The 19171-nt window shown below is 39.8% G+C and overlaps 1 protein-coding gene across 11 annotated transcripts in view; it reads right to left on the bottom strand.

The window, feature by feature from the left end:
- Window positions 1-19171, bottom strand: part of trip12 (thyroid hormone receptor interactor 12) — a 218931-nt gene that overhangs the window by 83825 nt on the left and 115935 nt on the right. For 8 of the 11 annotated variants that reach the window (XM_043702805.1, XM_043702803.1, XM_043702807.1 and 5 more), the window contains 6 exons: window positions 17386-17454; window positions 12278-12443; window positions 11204-11321; window positions 4901-5057; window positions 3846-3999; window positions 1143-1371 (listed from right to left, as the gene is read on the bottom strand). In XM_043702805.1, coding sequence (XP_043558740.1) covers window positions 1143-1371; window positions 3846-3999; window positions 4901-5057; window positions 11204-11321; window positions 12278-12443; window positions 17386-17454 — 893 coding nt within the window. The remainder of the gene's footprint in view (window positions 1-1142; window positions 1372-3845; window positions 4000-4900; window positions 5058-11203; window positions 11322-12277; window positions 12444-17385; window positions 17455-19171) is intronic. The other 3 variants (XM_043702813.1, XM_043702811.1, XM_043702812.1) reach the window with 2 other exon arrangements.

Below are 19171 nucleotides of genomic sequence, written 5' to 3' on the forward strand. Positions count from 1 at the left end.
TTAGTTGGACATCTTAAGGGTGTCATGTTTGGACTGAAAGGAATAAGCCTGCACAGCACTTCAGCAAATTTGAGCTCATGTGTACACATATTTTATGAATGAAGTGTGTTTTGGATAACACCAGAATCAGTATCTACGAGTCACTAATTTGCATTTAGTGTTCAGATTTGTTGACTCAACCAGTGGAATTATCCCCATTTCCCAAAGGTTCTAATCCTGCTGGTATTCCTTAATGCCAAATTCAAATCAAATTTGGCTCTGATGTTGATGGAAAATTACAGCTTATGACACAACCACAAAGTTCTGTTTTTCAGGCACAGACAAAATTATCTAGTCACAACAGCTGCAACATTGCTGAATCAGCTGAACGGAATACCGACTAGGCCAGCATTTACTGCCTATCCCTAAATGCCCAGAGGGCAGTTAACAGTCAACCATATTGCATGTAGGCCAGACCAGGGAAGGACATTAGTGATAATGAACGATTAGAAAATGTTATAGAAGTGTACAGGCATCCCTGGATCGTGAATGGGTTCTGATATGGAGTCCATCCACAAGCCAATTTGTACGCAAGCTTCTGTTCATAAGTACTGGAAATGTTCACATCATGTCTTTAAAATTACAACCATGTATGGGTTTGACTTTGTAGATCAGGGACTTCCTGTATGTAGTACAGATCATTACCACAACTTCATGAAAAGGCATCATCTTCTGCCTTTGATTAGAAAGATGCAACTCCATAAAAAATTCAGATTATTTAACTGGATGTGGTGCCAGTGGGAAAGCATTTTAGACAGCTGCTTGGCCATTTGATAGCTGTCAATTTTACCCATTGCTCTGAATTTATTCCCTTCAAGTACTTTTCCAATTTCCTTTTAAAAGTTATTGCAGCTCTTCTCCCCATCTGTTCACACAACAGAATTCAAAACACAATTTGCTGCATATTTTTTGATTTGTCACCTCATTTACTAATTATCTTGGAATATGTCTGATTACTGATACTCCTGTTTTTAAACAGCTCAACACTGGAAGAATTGCTTATTCAAAGTGGAATTCAACTTACACAACATTCAAAAGTTCAGCTTTACATTTTCAGCAAAGTTTTGTTTCATGAAACTAAGCATGTTACAATAAACACAAACCTGGAAACAGCATGATTTTTAAGAACATCCTTCAGAAGTTCAGCATCAGCAAAATAAATTATTCTAAGAATTGCTCTAAGGCACTTGTGTCTGACAGCAGGTCCAGCTGATGAACTATACACTTCATATAACACACCAAACAATGTCTTTATAAAGCATTTAGCCAGGTCTGGGTCCTCCCTCATGAGTTGAGCACGTGCATCATCCTTCCTCATTTCAGAGTGACCACCTGAACAAGAAAGCATAGACTTCAGAATGCATTTTTCCAAAATTCCCAAGACTTTCAAACAACAAAATGCATTTATCTGAATCAGAATTAAATTGTTACTGTTCTGTTTGATTGGACAAGTTCTGTCATAAGTGCGATAGATAGAAGTTACATTAGCCTCTTCCTTCCTAATACCACTTTTAGCTGTTTAAAAACTGATCAAAACAACCAGACATAAATTTTACAATCAAGCTTTGTAAAGGGCTCTCAACAGCAGTTAGTCAGTCTTTATTCTAGGTATTTACCTTCATAAGGAATGAATTCATTATAAAAGACACTGGTTGATATTACATACTGTGCCTAGAAAATATTCAAGAACTATGTTACCAAAAATCAACTATCTGTAAACTAACCATTAACCAAACAATAGAGTTCTTTTGCTGCGCAAGACAGCACAACTCCCAAACACAATGGAGATGGAGGTATTCCTCAATCATGTCCTGAGGGATGCTGTAAATGGATGGATGGATTCTACAAGTGCAATTTGTGTTATCATTATCCACCAATATTATTGTTGCATTTTCCTGAGCAAATCTTATTTGATCAGGAAACTGCAGCTTTTGTCACAAATTCTATCTAGCGGTTTATTTAAATAGATTATGGAGATCAGAGAGTATGAATACTGACAGTTACTTGCAAGTCCCACTTAAATCTCTCTACTTTAAGGCAAATATATAAAATACAGTTTACATCCAGGCTTTGTACTAAAATAAACCCTAGATCATAACACAGATGGATACCAACAGACCTGACATTCTCAGTTAATTACGTTTGGTTAAAAACAGTTGAATCTTTGACAATGATGCTGTAATTTTTTTACAAAAAATTGAAGTTACTAAAAATGGCTACACAGGGACATCACTTACAAAATATATAGAACACAAGAGTGCAATCACCTTACAACGTAATGAATTTTTTAATGGCACATTGCTACATGGAATTGACAAGCCTTTAATACAGTGTTCATATAACCACTCTTTTCTGAAAACCTTGGATTGTAGTGATGTGTTTTTCTCAATTAGCCTGTAAATTATAACCCTGAGCCTATAAGCCTGTGACAAGCTCATAAAAAAAAAGTTACAGAAATAAATTAAGTGAACAAAAATATGCCAATTATAGCTATCCACTATGACTCAATGAGGGCAGTCTCATTCAGCACCAGTGGTTATCAATTCAAATTTCCCTGTACAGATTTGAACAATATCTCGGCCAGCATTCCAATGCAGAACACTCTGCTTCTTTTAGACAAAAGATGAAAACAATCTGCTCACGAGTGAACAAAAAAATCTCTCAGCACTCTTGAACAGCAGTATAATTTAAGCCAACATATATGCCTCATTTAAACTGATAACCAGATTATCTGTAACCATTATTCAGGGGACGGTGCTGTGCACAAACTTGGCTGTACAGTTTTTTCTAAATTACGGCAGTAACTACAAAACATCCAATTGAACAATTTTGGCGTTTTGTAATGTTGATTCCATAATGGCACTACAGAGATCCAATTTTCTTTCTTCAAGAATAAAAATCTTAGACTACAAAAGCAAATTTGATACTCTCCAGGTTTCAGGCTTACAAAAAAAAACTTAATAAGAATGATGGCATTAATCTAAAGAGGGTTGGAATATAAAAGCAGTGATGTGCTTCTGAGACTTTATAAAGATCTAGTTAGGCCCCATTTAGAATATTGTGTCCAGTTTTGGGCCCCACACCTCAAGAAGGACATACTGGTACTGGAGCGTGTCCAGCAGAGATTCACACAGATGATCCCTGGAATGGTAGGCCTAACATATGATGATCGGCTGAGGATCCTGGGATTGTATTCATTGGAGTTGAGAAGGTTGAGAGGAGATCTAAAAGAAACTTACAAAGAAACCCAAACATATAAATAGAAAGCAGGAATCAGCAGCAGTGCTTTGCCTGGAGGCCCACTGAAAATGTTACCTAGTATGGTGATGAAACATCTGGAAGTGAACCTTCCAGCTTAGCGAGCAAACCTACATTCAGAAACTTACAAGATAATGCTTGGCTTAGAAACGGTGGACGCTGGGAAGTTGTTTCTGTTCCCGTGGGCATAGCCTTAAAATTAGAGGGGGTCAATTTAGAACAGAAATGAGGAGATATTTCTTCAGCCAGAGAGTGGTGGGCCTGTGGAATTCATTGCCACAGAGCGCAATGGAAGCCGGGATGTTGGGTGTCTTCAAGGCCAAGATTGACAAATTCTTGATCTCACAAAGAATTAAGGGCTACGGTGAGAGTGCGGGCAAGTGGAATTGAAACACCCATCAGTAATGATTAAATGGCAGAGTGGACTCGATGGGCCAAATGGCCTTGATTCCACTCCTATGTCTTATGGTCTTCTAGAATACACAAGGTTTTCTGATCTCACTTCTTAAAGTTTAAAATTTAGGATTAATCCAGAAGATAGTACTCACCAGTGTTCGTGTTGGCCAACGGATTGGGTTTTCTCTGAATAGCACGGGCTGTTCCAGTGTCCTCATTGATCTGCTGCATAGAGTTAAAGTCAATAGTATAAACTCGACCCAATGTTGACAAGCTTATTTCATCCTCACCCACTTGATGGGCTGCCTGTGAACAATGTGAACAGACCGTCAAAGCATACAAAAAGATTACTGCAGACCTAAGATTAGACTGCTTGCCAGTGTGTCCAAGGCACTTTGGTTAACATTTACCAGTATATGCAGGACACTTCAGTTCCAAGCTTGGAACACTGGCTTGTAAGCACACTACTCACCACATATCAAATACATGTCTGCACATATAAAGATATGCTGAGCTTTTCAAGTCTGATTTGATTGTACATAGTAACAGGCAGCAAGAGTGGATGTGCACCATGATAAACTAAAATTATTAAACTGTAACATATCTAAGTGCTATATGGCAGAACACAGCACTACTGCAGATCACAAAAGTCATTACAATTCAGTGACTGTTAGCTTATAAAGTGTCAGCACAAATTCATATAAAAAGTTCTTGTTATTGAGATAAGGGATTGGGATAGACTAATGAATATTCCTTAATATTTATTAGAGATTTGTGAAAAAAAAAGTGTGAAGGAATGGGACTCAAGTTAATTTTCAGGTGGGAATTGTTGCAGTTGCTCAAGTTACAATTAAATTTTGGTGAAAGCTGATTGCACAAAAAAAAGTGAGGCAATATCTGAAGGACTATCTTGGATTTATTAGGCTAGTCCAAGAATAACCAATCTCACTTGTTATAAAATTTAGACAAAGATGAAGCTCATTTTCCACATTAATCTAATCTAATCTAAAAAAAGAAAGATCTCAGTGTGGAAACAGGCCCTTCGGCCCAACAAGTCCACACTGACCCGCCGAAGCGAAACCCACCCATACCCCTACATTTGCCCCTTACCTAACACTACGGGCAATTTTGTATGGCCAATTCACCTGACCCTGCACATCTTTGGATATTATACCTCAATTATACCTCAATTATAAAGATATTATACCTCAATTATGCGACTATCGATTCGGTTGTATGGATGCCAGAGACCTCGATCATCACGCCACTGCCATATTGCACCATCTGTATTTTGAGCACTTCCCTTCTTTAACATGGTATCAACAGCAAAAATTCCTTCTTTGGGTAGACATGGCATTAATTCACTGCAAAAGCAAAATATGAAGCATATTTTACCATGGTGTTAATAATTAAAATCATAAAGTACTAGAATAGTTTCATTCTACAGTCAGCTCAAGACAGAAGAATCACAAACTCATTCAACTGACCACAGCAACAGATAAAACCTGATTAATCAGACTAAAAAGGCAGCCAATTGCAAATTGAATTTTGCTGCCAAATGAATAATTGGGCAAGAATCTAGACTGGTCAGGTGGGCACAGCAGTGGCAAATCGAATTCAACCTGGAAAAATAAAGTGAGGTAATGTACTTACGGGTTAACAAGACGAGAGATTAAACAATGAATGGTAGGATTTTGGAAAGTATTGAAGATCATAAGGACTTTGTGATGCAGGACTGGTAGATAATGTGGTTAAGGAGATATTTGCCTTTAAGAAAGGCAGCACGAACAGAGTTTATGCTGGAACACTGTGCAGTTCTGGTGACCACATTGTCAGAAGGAAGTCACTGCGCGAGGGTGTGCAAAGGAAATTTACCAGGATGCTACTCCTGCTTGAGGGCCTGAGCTACAAGGAAATATTAGATAGATAGACTGTTTTCCTGGTAGCAGTAAGAGACTGAGAGGTTTACAAGGTTATGAGGGGCAGAGAAAGGGTGAATACAAAAGGTATTTTGTCCATTAGAGTCAATAACTCGGGGTCAGAGGTTTGGGGTTAGCAGAAGAGTAAGAGGGAAGTAAAAGAGGAATTCTCTCACCCAGAGGATGCTGGCAGTCTGGAAACCATTACCTGGAAGAATGGTCAAGTCAAACTTTTGTAACATTTGAGCACTGCATATTGGACCAGATCAAAACCTCTCAAAATATAGACAAGGAGATAGTCTTGACCATCACTTTTATCCTAAAGACAGGTGTAAGACACCGTGTCCCAGATAGGATTCTACATTCTTGCCTCTGCATAGATCTTTCATAGTTGAAGATATTTTTAAGCAAAATGCACTTCATTCTTATAACAGTTCAAATACAAAAAAAAAAATTGGCATAACTGCAACTCTTTGAAATACTTAAAATAGTAAAATGTTACTACGAATCACCAATTGTTCTAGTAAGGCGGCATCACAAACACTCTGGGAAAAGGCAAATTCAGGGAAACAGATTTCCTGTGTGTTATTGAATGAAAGAAGGAAGGAAGGAAAAAAAAGGAAAAAAAGGAAGGAAAAAAAGGAAGGAAAAAAAGGAAGGAAAAAAAGGAAGGAAAAAAAAAAGGAAAAAAAGGAAGGAAGGAAAAAGAAGGAAAAAGGAAAAAGAAGGAAAGAAAGAGAAGAAAAGAAAGAAAGAACAAAGTGCAATCTAGCAGCAGAGAGAAAACTGCTGTAACAGAGAAAGAGCTATATCTATCAGCTTCAACAGGCAACTCCAAACCCCAACTGAAAACAAAACTAAAACCCTGGGTGTGAGGGAGCCCAACTCCACCCTCTCATGCTTCCTTTGTCTTAAGCACTCAGATCAAAGCGACTTACCAATTGTTTCTGAAACAGACATGTCGGCACCCCTGTGACAACACAGGGGTGTTCTATACCCCAGGTCCTACTTCCGTAGGGCCTCCCTCCCACCCTCCTCCTCTAACCTAACTTTAAAGTCCACAGGTAAGTGACTCAGTGTTATTGACTCAGTGTTCTTGTTTTTGGAGAAAGTGTGCAGTCATGGCAGCGCAGGCGGTGAAATGTTCCTCCTGCAGGATGTTTGAGGTAGGGGTGACCACCGATACTCCTGCCGACTTCGTCTGCAGGAAATGCAGTCAGATAGGGTTTGAACTACAGGGAGAAGCTGAATAGGCTGGAGCTATTTTCTCTGGAGCGTTGGAGGCTGAGGGTGGTGCGTGTATGGAATGAGCTGCCAGAGGAAGTGGTGGGGGCTGGTACAATTACAACTGGATGGGTACTAGATAGGAAGTGTTGAGAGGGTTAAGGGCAAAATGGTGGCAAATGGGACTAGAGTCATTTAGGATATCTGGTCAGCATGGACGGGTTGGACCAAAGAGTCTGTTTCCGTGTTGTACAACTCTATGATTCTACAACTCTAAGTTAATCTTCGCAATATCCCCAAGTCTTCCTTCACAATGAATCCCACTCTGCCTGTTTGTGCTTCAAAAGTGATACTGTCTGAGTGCCACACGATGGTGAAGTGCAAGCAGTGGGTGAAACACATGGCTCTGTGTCAGATAGCTGTAGTTCCAAATGCCCCTCTGGAGACTGATCACCAGAAACCAGTTGGACGCAACATTAAAAGGGTGCTGCTGTTTCGGATAGAAATGCCATCTTTGCAGAGAGACATTTAACTGCTGTTCCGTTTGCTCTCCAGATGGTTTACATAACATCCCTTGGATCAGGAGCAGGAACAAGTCAATTGGCCCTTCAGAAAGGTCACGGTTGATCTGGTTGCTCAAGGTACTGCCTATCCTGGATAACCTCACTCCCGTTACTCATCAAGAGTAGAGTGCCTTCTGCCTTCAAAAGTATTTCAAGGCTCTGCTTTCACTGCCCTTTTGGGGAAAGAGACAGACAGCATTTGATATCATCTGCATTGTATGAGCCAGTATCAAATATCGCAAGATCAGAACAAATTGTCTTCTCATTTGTTTCACGGCTGGTTGTGGGATCTTTCTGTGCGTGAATTAAGAACAAAGAACAATACAGCACAGGAACAGGCTCTGAGACCTTCTAAGCCTGCACTGACACATTTTGCCCTTCCATTCTAAAACTGTCTTCACTCATGGGATCCATTTCCCTATATCCCCTACCTATTCATGTACTGGTCTAGATGCTTCTTGAATGCTGCTATAGTGTGTGTTTCCACCATCTCCTCTGGCAGCCTGGTCCAGGCACTCACCCACCTTTGTGTGAAAAACATACCTCACACATCTGCTTTAAACTTATGCCCTCGCACACCTTGAACTCGTGTCCCCTAGCAATTGACCCTTCGACCTTGAGAAAAAGCCTCATACTTTCCACTCTATCCATGCCATTCACAATCTTATAAAGTTTGACCAGGTCGCCCATCGGCTTCCTGCATTCCAGTGAAAACAAATCAACTCTATTCAACCTTTCCTCACAGCTAAAATCCCCCATATCAGGCAACATCCTGGTAAACCTTTTCTGTTCCCTCCCCAAAGATTCACCCTTCTTCTGAGAATGTGGTGACCAGAACTGTACGCAATATTCCCAGTGTGGCCTAATGAAAGTTCTGTAAAGCTGCAGCATAACCTGCCTATCCTTATACTCAATGAATAAAAACAAATCACTTTAGAACCATTCTGGTAAATACAGTACATAGTTTGAAACAAATTGACATTTATAGCCTTTGATATGACAATTGTTGTGAGATTTGAAAATTCATTAATTGGCTATGGAGTATTTTGAGACGTCCTGAATTTACTGCTACACTTCCCAACACTACAATGTGACCGCACTTCTGAAGGACTGAATTGGCTGTCCAGAGCTCTGTATTGGTGAAACTTGGGGCAAAAATAGGCCATTCAGTCCTTCCAGCCTGTTCTTCCGTTTCACATAGTCATTGTGTGATAACTATGTGATCTGCTTGTATTGCTCACAAGACAAAGCTTTCCACTGTGTCCCGGTACATGTGACAATAAATTCAATTCAATTCATTGTCTCTTAAACATAAAAATCCATCTCTTTCTTGAATATAATCAGCAACTTGGAATCCACAGCTTCTTGTGGTCACACACTTCACAGACTGACCAGCCTCTGCATGAAGAAATATTTCCTCATCTTAATCCTCAATGGCCTAACAACCTGTCCTCAGACTGTGTCCTCTGGTTTTAAACTCCCCAACCTGGGAAAATATCCTCCCTACAATCTAAACCCCAGAACAGTGAGCTGTCAGTCCTGTTCATGTTTCAGCCAAGTTTCTGTAAAAGCTCTGAAATCCCAATCCCATGTACTTAAACACACTCTGAGTTTATCAGCCTTATCTGGAAGACCCCTTGCACTGAAATAAATGCAATTTCGTTCTTCAGAGTTACAATGTACCCTGATTCTCTCTTTTCTTTCTTTTCTAATTGGTGTGCTCTCTTCACATTCAGAACCTTCCCCACCAACCTTTCTATTTACGCCATGACTTGTAATTCCTCCACTCTCCTCTCTATCTGTATAAAGTCTCTTTGGGTGGAACGAGCAAAGCTCCCTGCTAAGATATGGGTCCCTTTCCAGCTCGGGTAAGACCTATCCTCTTTGAACAGGTCTTTTCTGTCCCAGAGGAGACTCCAATGTGTGCAACTGGACTTGAAATCATACAGAACTGAGATTCCAGACAACATCTATGTTGATCTTAGCTGGGCAGTTGTAGGGGTGGCACAAGTTGAAGGAAAAATTGAGGACTGCAGATGCTGGAGATCAGAGTCAAAAAGTGTGGTGCTGGAAAGGTGTGGTACTGTGGTCAGGCAGCATCCGAGGAGCAGGAGAGTCGACGTTTCAAGCATAAGCCTTTCATCACATTCACGGTGAAGAGCTTATGCTCAAAACATCGACTCTCCTGCTCCTCGGCTGCTGCCTGACTGGCTGTGCTTTTCCAGCACAACACTACGTGGCACAGTTGAAGTCAACCTTCCTGAGGTAGAACAGGTAAGTGTTTGCACTTGATGCGGATAACTGGTCCCGTCTTGGAAACTGGTTTCTGCTGAGCACAGACGAGAGCATGATTTGAGGTGGGAACTTGACTGTCAGAAAAAGCTCCCAAGAAGCAGCTCCAAAGGAATTTTGAAGTCTGGCAGCACTGAGGGACTTGCATCTCAGCAAGTGCCTTCAGCTTTGAGCCAAGGGGGAAGTGGGTGGAAGTGTGGACAAGCCCCTGATCTCTCCTCGTGATGCTCTCTTGGGTGCAAAGCTCACCACCTCTTCTTGAAAGTGGTCCCTTTGAAGACAGGTGCAGGCAGCAGCCGCTTGAGTTCCTCCTCTTCACCCCCCCCTCCATTAGCCCTCCCCACCATCACCAACGACATCTGCCAACACGGATGAGGTTGGAGACGATGTGGTTTTGCCAAGAGGCTCCTTCACCTCATCCCAACAACAGTCTACTCACTCTCACTGGATGTCATTTCTCTGCTTTGCAGAGAAGATTTACCAGGATGTTGCCTGGAATTGAGAATAGGTCGTACGAGGATAGGTTGAGAGTTCTCGGCCTTTTCTCGTTGGAACGGCGAAGGATGAGGGGTGACTTGATAGAGGTTTATAAGATGATCAGAGGAATAGATAGAGTAGACAGTCAGAAACTTTTTCCCCGGGTACAACAGAGTGTTACAAGGGGACATAAATTTAAGGTGAAGGGTGGAAGGTATAGGGGAGATGTCAGGGGTGGGTTCTTTACCCAGAGAGTGGTGGGGGCATGGAATGCGCTGCCCGTGGGAGTGGTGGAGTCGGAATCATTGGCGACCTTTAAGCGGCATTTGGATAGGTACATGGATGGGTACTTAATCTAGGTTAGAAGTTCGGCACAACATCGTGGGCCGAAGGGCCTGATCTGTGCTGTATTGTTCTATGTTCTATGTTCTAACACGCCTCTGTAAGAGAGGCAGCACAGACTACATCTCTTAAAGGCACAGTACCATCAACAATTGTCAGAACCTCCAGGGATAAGGGCGAAGAGCTGGGAAATGGATGAGTGTAGTCTGAGCTTTGTTTATCTCTGTGCTGTATTGTTCTATGTTCTATGTTCTAACACGCCTCTGTAAGAGAGGCAGCACAGACTACATCTCTTAAAGGCACAGTACCATCAACAATTGTCAGAACCTCCAGGGATAAGGGCGAAGAGCTGGGAAATGGATGAGTGTAGTCTGAGCTTTGTTCATCAGTGCAGACATAATGGTGCAAATTGCCTTCTTCTGCACCTCAAACATGAGTCGAAAGCGCAGATAATTCTATTGTTAGAATTACAGCACAGAAGATTATTTACCCATTGTGCCTGTGCAGGTTGTTTGGCAGAGATTGCATTTAGCCCACCTTTTCCTGGAATTTTAAGTTAATGCTATCGAATGGAATGAGAGTTGAGCTGCAGCAAATTCTTCAACCAATTTTTAACAAATAAGGAGTGTAATGAGGGCGACAGGTGCACAGATCAAAATCAAAAATTTCAACACATTATGCAAAATATCTCACCAAATCAGGGAAGTAAGCTCATAAAGTTCTTGTGGACTTCTTGGTACAAGATCGATTTGTTCTTGGCAGCCCCCACTTGAAGCTCCGCAAAGTAAAAACCGAAGAGTTTCTGCAATGTCTACAAAAGTAGTAAAAAAATTACAACTATATATTACCTTTCTCAGAAAAATGTGACCTGGATCTCTACCTTTTGGAACTCCATAACCTCCATATTCCTGTGGTAAACCCATTAGGTTTTGCTTTGGGTTGAATCAACAAACCAGATCAGGGCTTTTCACATTGAACTTCATTGAGGAAACTATTACCTAATAAAAGTCTGTGTTTGCACATCCAAAAACACCCACGTCCAACATCCGAAGACATTTTGATTCCAGGCAAAATTTATCTACTCATCCTGATTGCCAAGAATTGCACTGAAAGCTAATCTAAGATTACCAGTTAAACTCCGTGTGATTTATTTGCCCAAGCGAGAAACTGCAAATATTAATTCACAGGACCCTGTTCCTTCCAAATAATTTGCCTATACCTGACAATTTTATTTTAAATTGAGGAAAGGGTCATGAAGACTGTCAATTTTTGTTGTTTCCTCTATGGCAATGCTCTGGACAGAGTCAAGCTGCCTGTTTGGAGTTTTTTCAGCAGAGTGATAGTCAAATACCTTCATGCCAACCATGACCCAATCGGCACCCTTTTATCAGATTATACAAATTGTTATTCCCTTGCTAAGCTGGGCTTCTTGAGGAACGCAAGATGAAAAGTTTCAATTTGTCTAATCTTATCAATGTTTAAGTTCTGTGTTACAAGCAATTGTTTATAAAATGAAAGTGCCCGAATGATTTAGTAAACATTTCAAGAATTACCTTCACCAGCTTAAGATAATGACATTGAGCAAAATGTTCAGAAATTAAACTGTACAACAAAGGAAGCTTCACCAACGTTGCCAACTGATTGAAAGTAATACAGCAAATTGCTCTTAACTCAGCTAAAATCAAGACATTAACCACAATCTGTTGTATGTGCAAACAGACAAATTAAATGATCATTGATTGCAGCTTGATCCTGCTAAATACTCACTTTGCTTCATAAGCTGCACAGCCAGAGTGGGACAGTTCGAACACATCAACGAGAACATCCGGACCACCATGATAAACATACCCGAGCTGAGAATTGGGGGAGTCACCACCAGAAGTTGCTGTATGTTAGTCAACAAATCACGTGATGCCACCTGCTGCAACAAGTTCTATTAATAAAAATAAAGATTAAGTTTCTCACAAACCTGATCTGGAGCACACAAAAATATGAAGATCAAACACTTTTACTGCCTAATGCCATAGCATTCCTTGCCATGGTAGAATGTCTACTTGTATAATCTTATGTGCAAGTGAAAGCACCTCAGCTGTTAGCAATTTATATTTTCCATACAGTCATCTTTCAATGATCATAATAAATGGAAATAAACTTTCTACAAAATGCAGCTCAAGTAAACTTTATAAATCAATATATGAACATGCTTTCCCTATTTTCAAGTCTCTGGAGTTTCCAATTTATTTGTCTACCTATGAAATCATGAAAATCTGTAAATAAACTTAAATCTGGAAATATCCAAACGTTGGATTCAAGCTCCAGCTGTTCTTCACATATTTTCAAGAATCATGTTCTGATGAAAGATCAGAATAATTAGGGTTCTGGTAGTATTTACCAAACAGGTAACAGAGGCCTGGACTAATGATATGAGACAGGAATTCATATCCAAAACAACAGCTGAAGAGATTAAATTCAACTAATTTAACAATAAACTAAACAAGTAAAATCAATAATGATGACCAAACTACACAGCTGCCATTACAGCTCATCTGGTTCACTAATGCCCTATGGGAAGGAAATCAAGACATTGATACCCAGCCTGGCCTACACACAACAATCTACAGCAATGAGGCGACAGCCTGGTGGTGTTATCACAAGACTGCTAATCCAGAGACTCGGGTAACATTCTGGGAAGGCAGGTTTGAATCTCGCCAAGGCAGATGGCGGAATTTGAATTCAACATATTAAAAAAAAAATCTGGAATTAAGAGTCAAATGATGAGCCAATATTGAAACCATTGCCAATTGTCAGAAAAACCCAAATGGTTCATTTATGTCTTTTTGGCAAGGAAACTGTCATCCTTACCTGGCTGTGACTCCAGACCCACAGCCGTATGGTTGGCTCTTAACAGTCCTCTGGGAAAAAAATGCTAGCCCAGTCAATGATACCCTCATCCCATGAATGAATAAACAAAGTCTCAAAAGTTCTCTGGCATGCCCAAACAAGTCATTCAGTGGTGTTCAAATAAGGTGGTTCACCGTCCTAAAGCACAATACATGCTGACCTTACCAGAGACGTTATGATCCATGAATAAACATACAAGTTAGATTAAGTTACAATCTAAAAAGAGAACAAGCAGCAACTTGGAAGGACAGCAGCAATGAGTAACATTTCCTAAGCAATCTGTGATATGACTACATTATGTGGAGTTGCCAGTGCTGGGCTGGGGTGCACAAGGTCAGAAGTCGCACGACACCAGGTTACAGTTCAACAGGTTTATGTGAAATCACAAGCTCTCGCAGCACTGCCCCTTGACCTGATCAAGGGGCAACACTTCAAAAACCTGTGATTTCAAATAAAGCTGTTGGATTATAACTGGGGTCTTGTGACTTCTGACCATGATTGTTTTATGTCTATTTGGCTCAGTTCTTCAATAATTCATGGTTGCAATTGTATAGTAACCACTCAGTCCAAAAGAAAATTCATCTACTATGAAATTACTGAAAAACAACCTGGTACAAAAACAAAAAGTAAAAAAAAAGTGCAGATTCTGGAAATCTAAACCAAAAACAGAAATTGCTGGCAAAACTCAGGTGTGGCAGTATCTGTGGGGGTGAAAGCAGAGTTATGTTTTAGGTCCAGTGACTCTTCATTAGAACAGCTCTGAAGAGGAGTCACTGGACTCAATGATAACTCTGTTTTGTTCACGCCGATTCTGCCAGACCTGCTGTGTTTCACAAGCAATTTCTGTTTGTTTCCGAAATGCTAGTTTGTCACTTTAAATCTTGTTTAATGATCAATTGGATTGAAGTGAACCACTGATGAACTTTGCTATAATTAATCACTTGCCCATGATGCATGGTCAAATATGCATAATAAAACTGAACATTCTTATGCCTTAAGCAAAAGATCCAAAAATATATGGCTCAAAATAAGACAGTTCAATGTATCTGATTAACTATGGTCATATGACTAATTTAGGAACACCGGAAAAGATAGGCGTTGAGGGCAATTTTTTGCGATGGTTGCAAGGCAGATCATGATGGGCCAGAGCTCATTTCTGGATCAACTACAGTTCACTGCATGCTGAGTTCAACATGGACCAAAAGGGAGTGGTATCAAAATTTCATGACAAAATCAAAATAGAATTGAAATCAAAACAAAGTTAAAAAGGGCATTTGAGAAGATTAGAAAACAGGTTAAATGCAAGAGATGAAATTCAATTTCAATAAATCTAAATTAATAACTTTTGATCAAATTGTCAGGCAGTAATTTTTCTTTGACCAGAAACAGGCTGTGACAAAACGGAAAATTTGTAGGTTCATATAACGCAAAGTGATAAGGCTGTGGAACAAACTATAAAACTTAAAATTTAATTAAGTGGTACAGAATACAAAAAACAGACAATAATATGCCAAGTCTTCAGACTTCACAGTAAAACATAATGTCTGCTGTTGGATAAGAGGACCAAATTAATGATTTGGAGACATGAGTTCAAAATCCATTACAGTATTTGGGGAGTTTAAACACAGATAATGAAATAAAAGCTGTTATGAAAACCCAAAGATCGCTAATGTCTCTTAGGGAAGGAAATCAGCCATCCTTACCGGATCTGGTCTGTATGTAACTCCAGACCCACAGCTATGTGACTGACTCTTAACTACTCTCTGAAATGGCCTAGAAAGTCACTCAGTTGTACTGAAGGTGGCTCATCACCACCTTCTCAAAGGCAAATAAGAATGGATATGAAATGCTGGCCTTGCCAATGACACCAATATCCTGTGAATGAATAAAAACATGTTCTAATTTAGAGGAAACCAGTTCAGTTTGACATTTATTTGCAATTTCCCCAACTGCCACACCAGTAATTTAGATCATGCACCTCTATGACAGGGATGATACAGTAACAAGATTGCCTACAAGTTAGAACACAGGCACAGCTTTAGAGCACTGAGTTTATCAAGAGTAGAATGTAGGAAACTAACTAGGAATGCGAGGTATAGTCAAGTCCACAGATAACATAGCCATGAAGGGGATTTCAGCAGCTGGGCTGAGACAGGGTCAAAACTGGACAATACTAGAAGTGGAATTAAGGGGTCTCATTAATGGTACAAACGAAGAGATCAGAAGCTCAGCTTGAGGGAGGATGTGACCAAAGATGAGAACAGAGTGGCCTAAATTTAGACCACTGCCAGGGAGAGGAATGGAGATTATAACTGGCAAACAAAGTGTGGACAAGGGATCAAATCTGCAACTTTGGTCTTCCTTTTACTGGAGAAAATTTCTGCTCATCCAGTGCTCAAAGTCAGAGAAGTGAGATTGTGGAAAGGAAAGCAGCAGCAGAGACAGTTTATCACATCATCTCAATCTTAAAGATTAAAAATGATGACCTCCTCACAGTAGCACTGAACTTGTATCTTTCATAAGTCTCATTAAAGTCTGCTGTCAGCACCCCCTCTCAAAGAAAAAACCCTTAACCCACTCAATGCTGGAGGTAAGAATGGGTGGGGGTGTCACAATAAAAAAACAAGCCGAAGGCTAATCCTTGCATTTCACTATAATCTTGGAGTGGAGGGTGAGGGAGGAACACAGTAAAGGTACCATTTATTTTACTGCACGTGAGGGTGGTAAAGAATGATAGTTTTGAAAGGTGAAAGGGGTAAAACGTGGTGAGTTGCTCAGAGGAATAGAAAATGCAAGAGTGGGAATCAGCACAAAGTACAATCCTGGGATAAGTGCACACAAAGTGGGCTGGCCCTGATTCTGCATGTGCTGAAAGATGAAGCCAGGCAGGGAGGGCTCAAAGAAAAGGTGTGATCAACATCAGCCATATTTCTGTGAACAACATAATATTGACACCACAATCCACAGAAAACATAAATGTCAAGGATCTCATTCATATCTGAGCAGATATTCTAAAAGGGGGAGACACTGGATCCACAGGGTCAACAATAGCAATGAATAGCTGGAAGGAACAGTTGGTAAGTCTTGTCCCCAGAAGACAAAAATGAGCAGGAATGTCAGAGTGTGGGATGAGGGCAATCAATGGTCGTTGCTTTTAAATAAGAGATGCCATTGCAAAATGGAATAAAGAAGAATACTGATTTTCAACAAAACTCCTACAGTTGCACAGCCAAAATTCTTAAGACATTATAGCATTAAAATATCGTAAAAAAACCACAATTTTCCTTCAATTCCCATCATATGGATCATTATTATCACGAAACCCAACTGATGGCTGGACAAAAATGCATTCCAAATGGCAGGGCTGTAAGATATTTAAAACTATGCACTGAAGTCCTCATAAAATACATTCAAATTATATGCCAGTTTCCCCAAATATTAAATCTAGAACAGAGTCAACTCTGCATTACCAGAGATTGGCAGAAAGTTGTATATTCAAATTCCCACAAATCTGAATGAATTGTTTCTTGTCATTTAAGTACTTTGACTAAAACTGAAGCACCTACATCTCCAGAGTGGACAGAATTGTTGTCAAGATCACTTAATTGACGAAAGAAAAATTACACAATTGTTTTAAAAATAAAATTCAACTGACTTTTAGATAAACATGAACAGATTGTGGCTCATTAAGGTGCTCTTGGTGATCCAATCCAGCTCTTTCAAACAATGAAAGATTAGGTTATTCAATGATGCTGGTTTCACGATTCCATTTAATAACACAATATGTAATACAGGTGCTAAAACTAAGTTAGAAGTGAACATGAAATTGCTTTGCAAATCAAGCACATGCTACAATTCAATACAATTTTTCCCAACTAAAGCGGAAGAAAGTTTGACTTGTCAATTTCGCAATACTGCTTTCGAGCCCAATAAGCTAGGAATGCCCTCAGTAAAATGTCTCATAAATGTCTTACTTCTTCATGTTGGAAGTTATCCACCAGCCGAGCAAAACACAGACAAGTACTTTCGACAGATTTCTTGTCCTAACCAGAAACAAAAAGTTAGCTTTTAATTTCATGATACCAAGCCACAAGTTAATCATTTTCAGCTACAATCCTACAATTATTGGACAGGATTCAGCATCATTAATACATTAAAAGATTCTTTCTTCATGCATATCATTTTAGGGATGAGAGAGAATCAGACTTGGAGAAATAGCCAATTCAGTTCAATGAAAATCAGAGAAAACATTCCTTGCTCTTCTGCCTGTTCTCCTTCCTGATGACTTGCACCTGCATTGTTACCATTCTAGGATTCCTCGCAAAGAAAAGTCACGACTTTGCCAACATTTATTACAATTACTTTCTACTCAAATATATTAATATAACAGTCACTTAGGTTGAACACAAAACTATTTCAGTTATGCAGTAGATCGCAATCCAATGAATGAAATATGACAGCCAATGAAGTCTGTGACTATTCTGTTCTGGCACTGTCAGAGAGGGGTGACATGACTTATTCTGAAGTTTGCCCAACAGAAACCTTGGATGATTTAATTTCTAAAAATCAAGAGGACCACCAGATGAGTTTTACTGGAACGAATGAGCAAAGTACTCACACTTGAAAGCGATAGTAGCGGCTTGTATGCTAAAACTGACTTTGGAAACTCTCGATTGTTAACCAGGTTGTAAAGAGCTCTGCTTCAAACTGTCCATTTAATGTCAAGGTGAAGGAGTTGGACTCTCAAAAAGCACTAGTCAGAATTTATATGGCTCATGTGTTTCATGCTACTCAGACAGGTAGCCATTTACAGGTTTGCCTAAAAATAAATTTGTATGAAAGAGACAGTAGTTTGTCATGTGGTCAGTACAGAAGAATTCTGGCTTCAAGAGTTGCTACAATTAGAACTGGAAGGGAAGGGGTCTCTAGTCAAGGACATATATCCCACAGCTATCTTAGGATTTTGGGATATTTGTTAGAGTATGACTGCACTTGACCTTAAGTATTAAGTTTGTTTCTCTCTACAGATGCCACCTGATCTGGTGAGATTTTCCAACATTTGTTTTTAGAATTTAGACAGTACAGGTCAACCAGAGTCCAATAATTTTGAAAAGGTCAGAACATACATTGCGCCTAAAATTTATTCAAACTCTAAAGATTACTCTTCCAAATCCAGTTTGTTTTGCCACTTAAAGGAACAAAGGAAATTTACAGCCCAGGAACAGGCCCTTCGGCCCTCCAAGCCTGAGCCGATCCAAATGTACTGTCTAAATTTGTCGGTCAATTCCTAAGCATCTGTATTCCTCTGCTCCCCACCTACTCATGCATCTGTCCAGATGCATCTTAAATGAACCTACCGTGCCTGCCTCTACCACCTCTGCTGGCAATGTGTTCCAAACGCCCAAGTTGAATAATTATCAAAAAAAAATAAATTGACCTTCCAGACTCAGAAGCTATCCTAATAAAATCAAATATAAACAGCATTCACAAATCTCAAGGATAGGTATCAAAAAAATGGTTTCACTGGCTCTAAGGTTCTTGACATGGGTTACATACTTGGCAGCAACCAGAATCCACAATTGCCAGATTTGTCAAGGCTGGCCACAATGAAGATACTGGCCTTGCCTGATATTTTAGAAAATGAACAGCAGATCAGAAATTCTGGGAACCAAAGTACCCATTCATTCAATTTTTAAAAAAGGTACAGGAAAATACCTAAATACTTGATCTTGTTTTAACTGACATTTAGGAAAATTAAAC

This window comes from Chiloscyllium plagiosum, chromosome 13 (assembly GCF_004010195.1).
Source record: "Chiloscyllium plagiosum isolate BGI_BamShark_2017 chromosome 13, ASM401019v2, whole genome shotgun sequence".
Classification (NCBI taxonomy): domain Eukaryota; kingdom Metazoa; phylum Chordata; class Chondrichthyes; order Orectolobiformes; family Hemiscylliidae; genus Chiloscyllium; species Chiloscyllium plagiosum.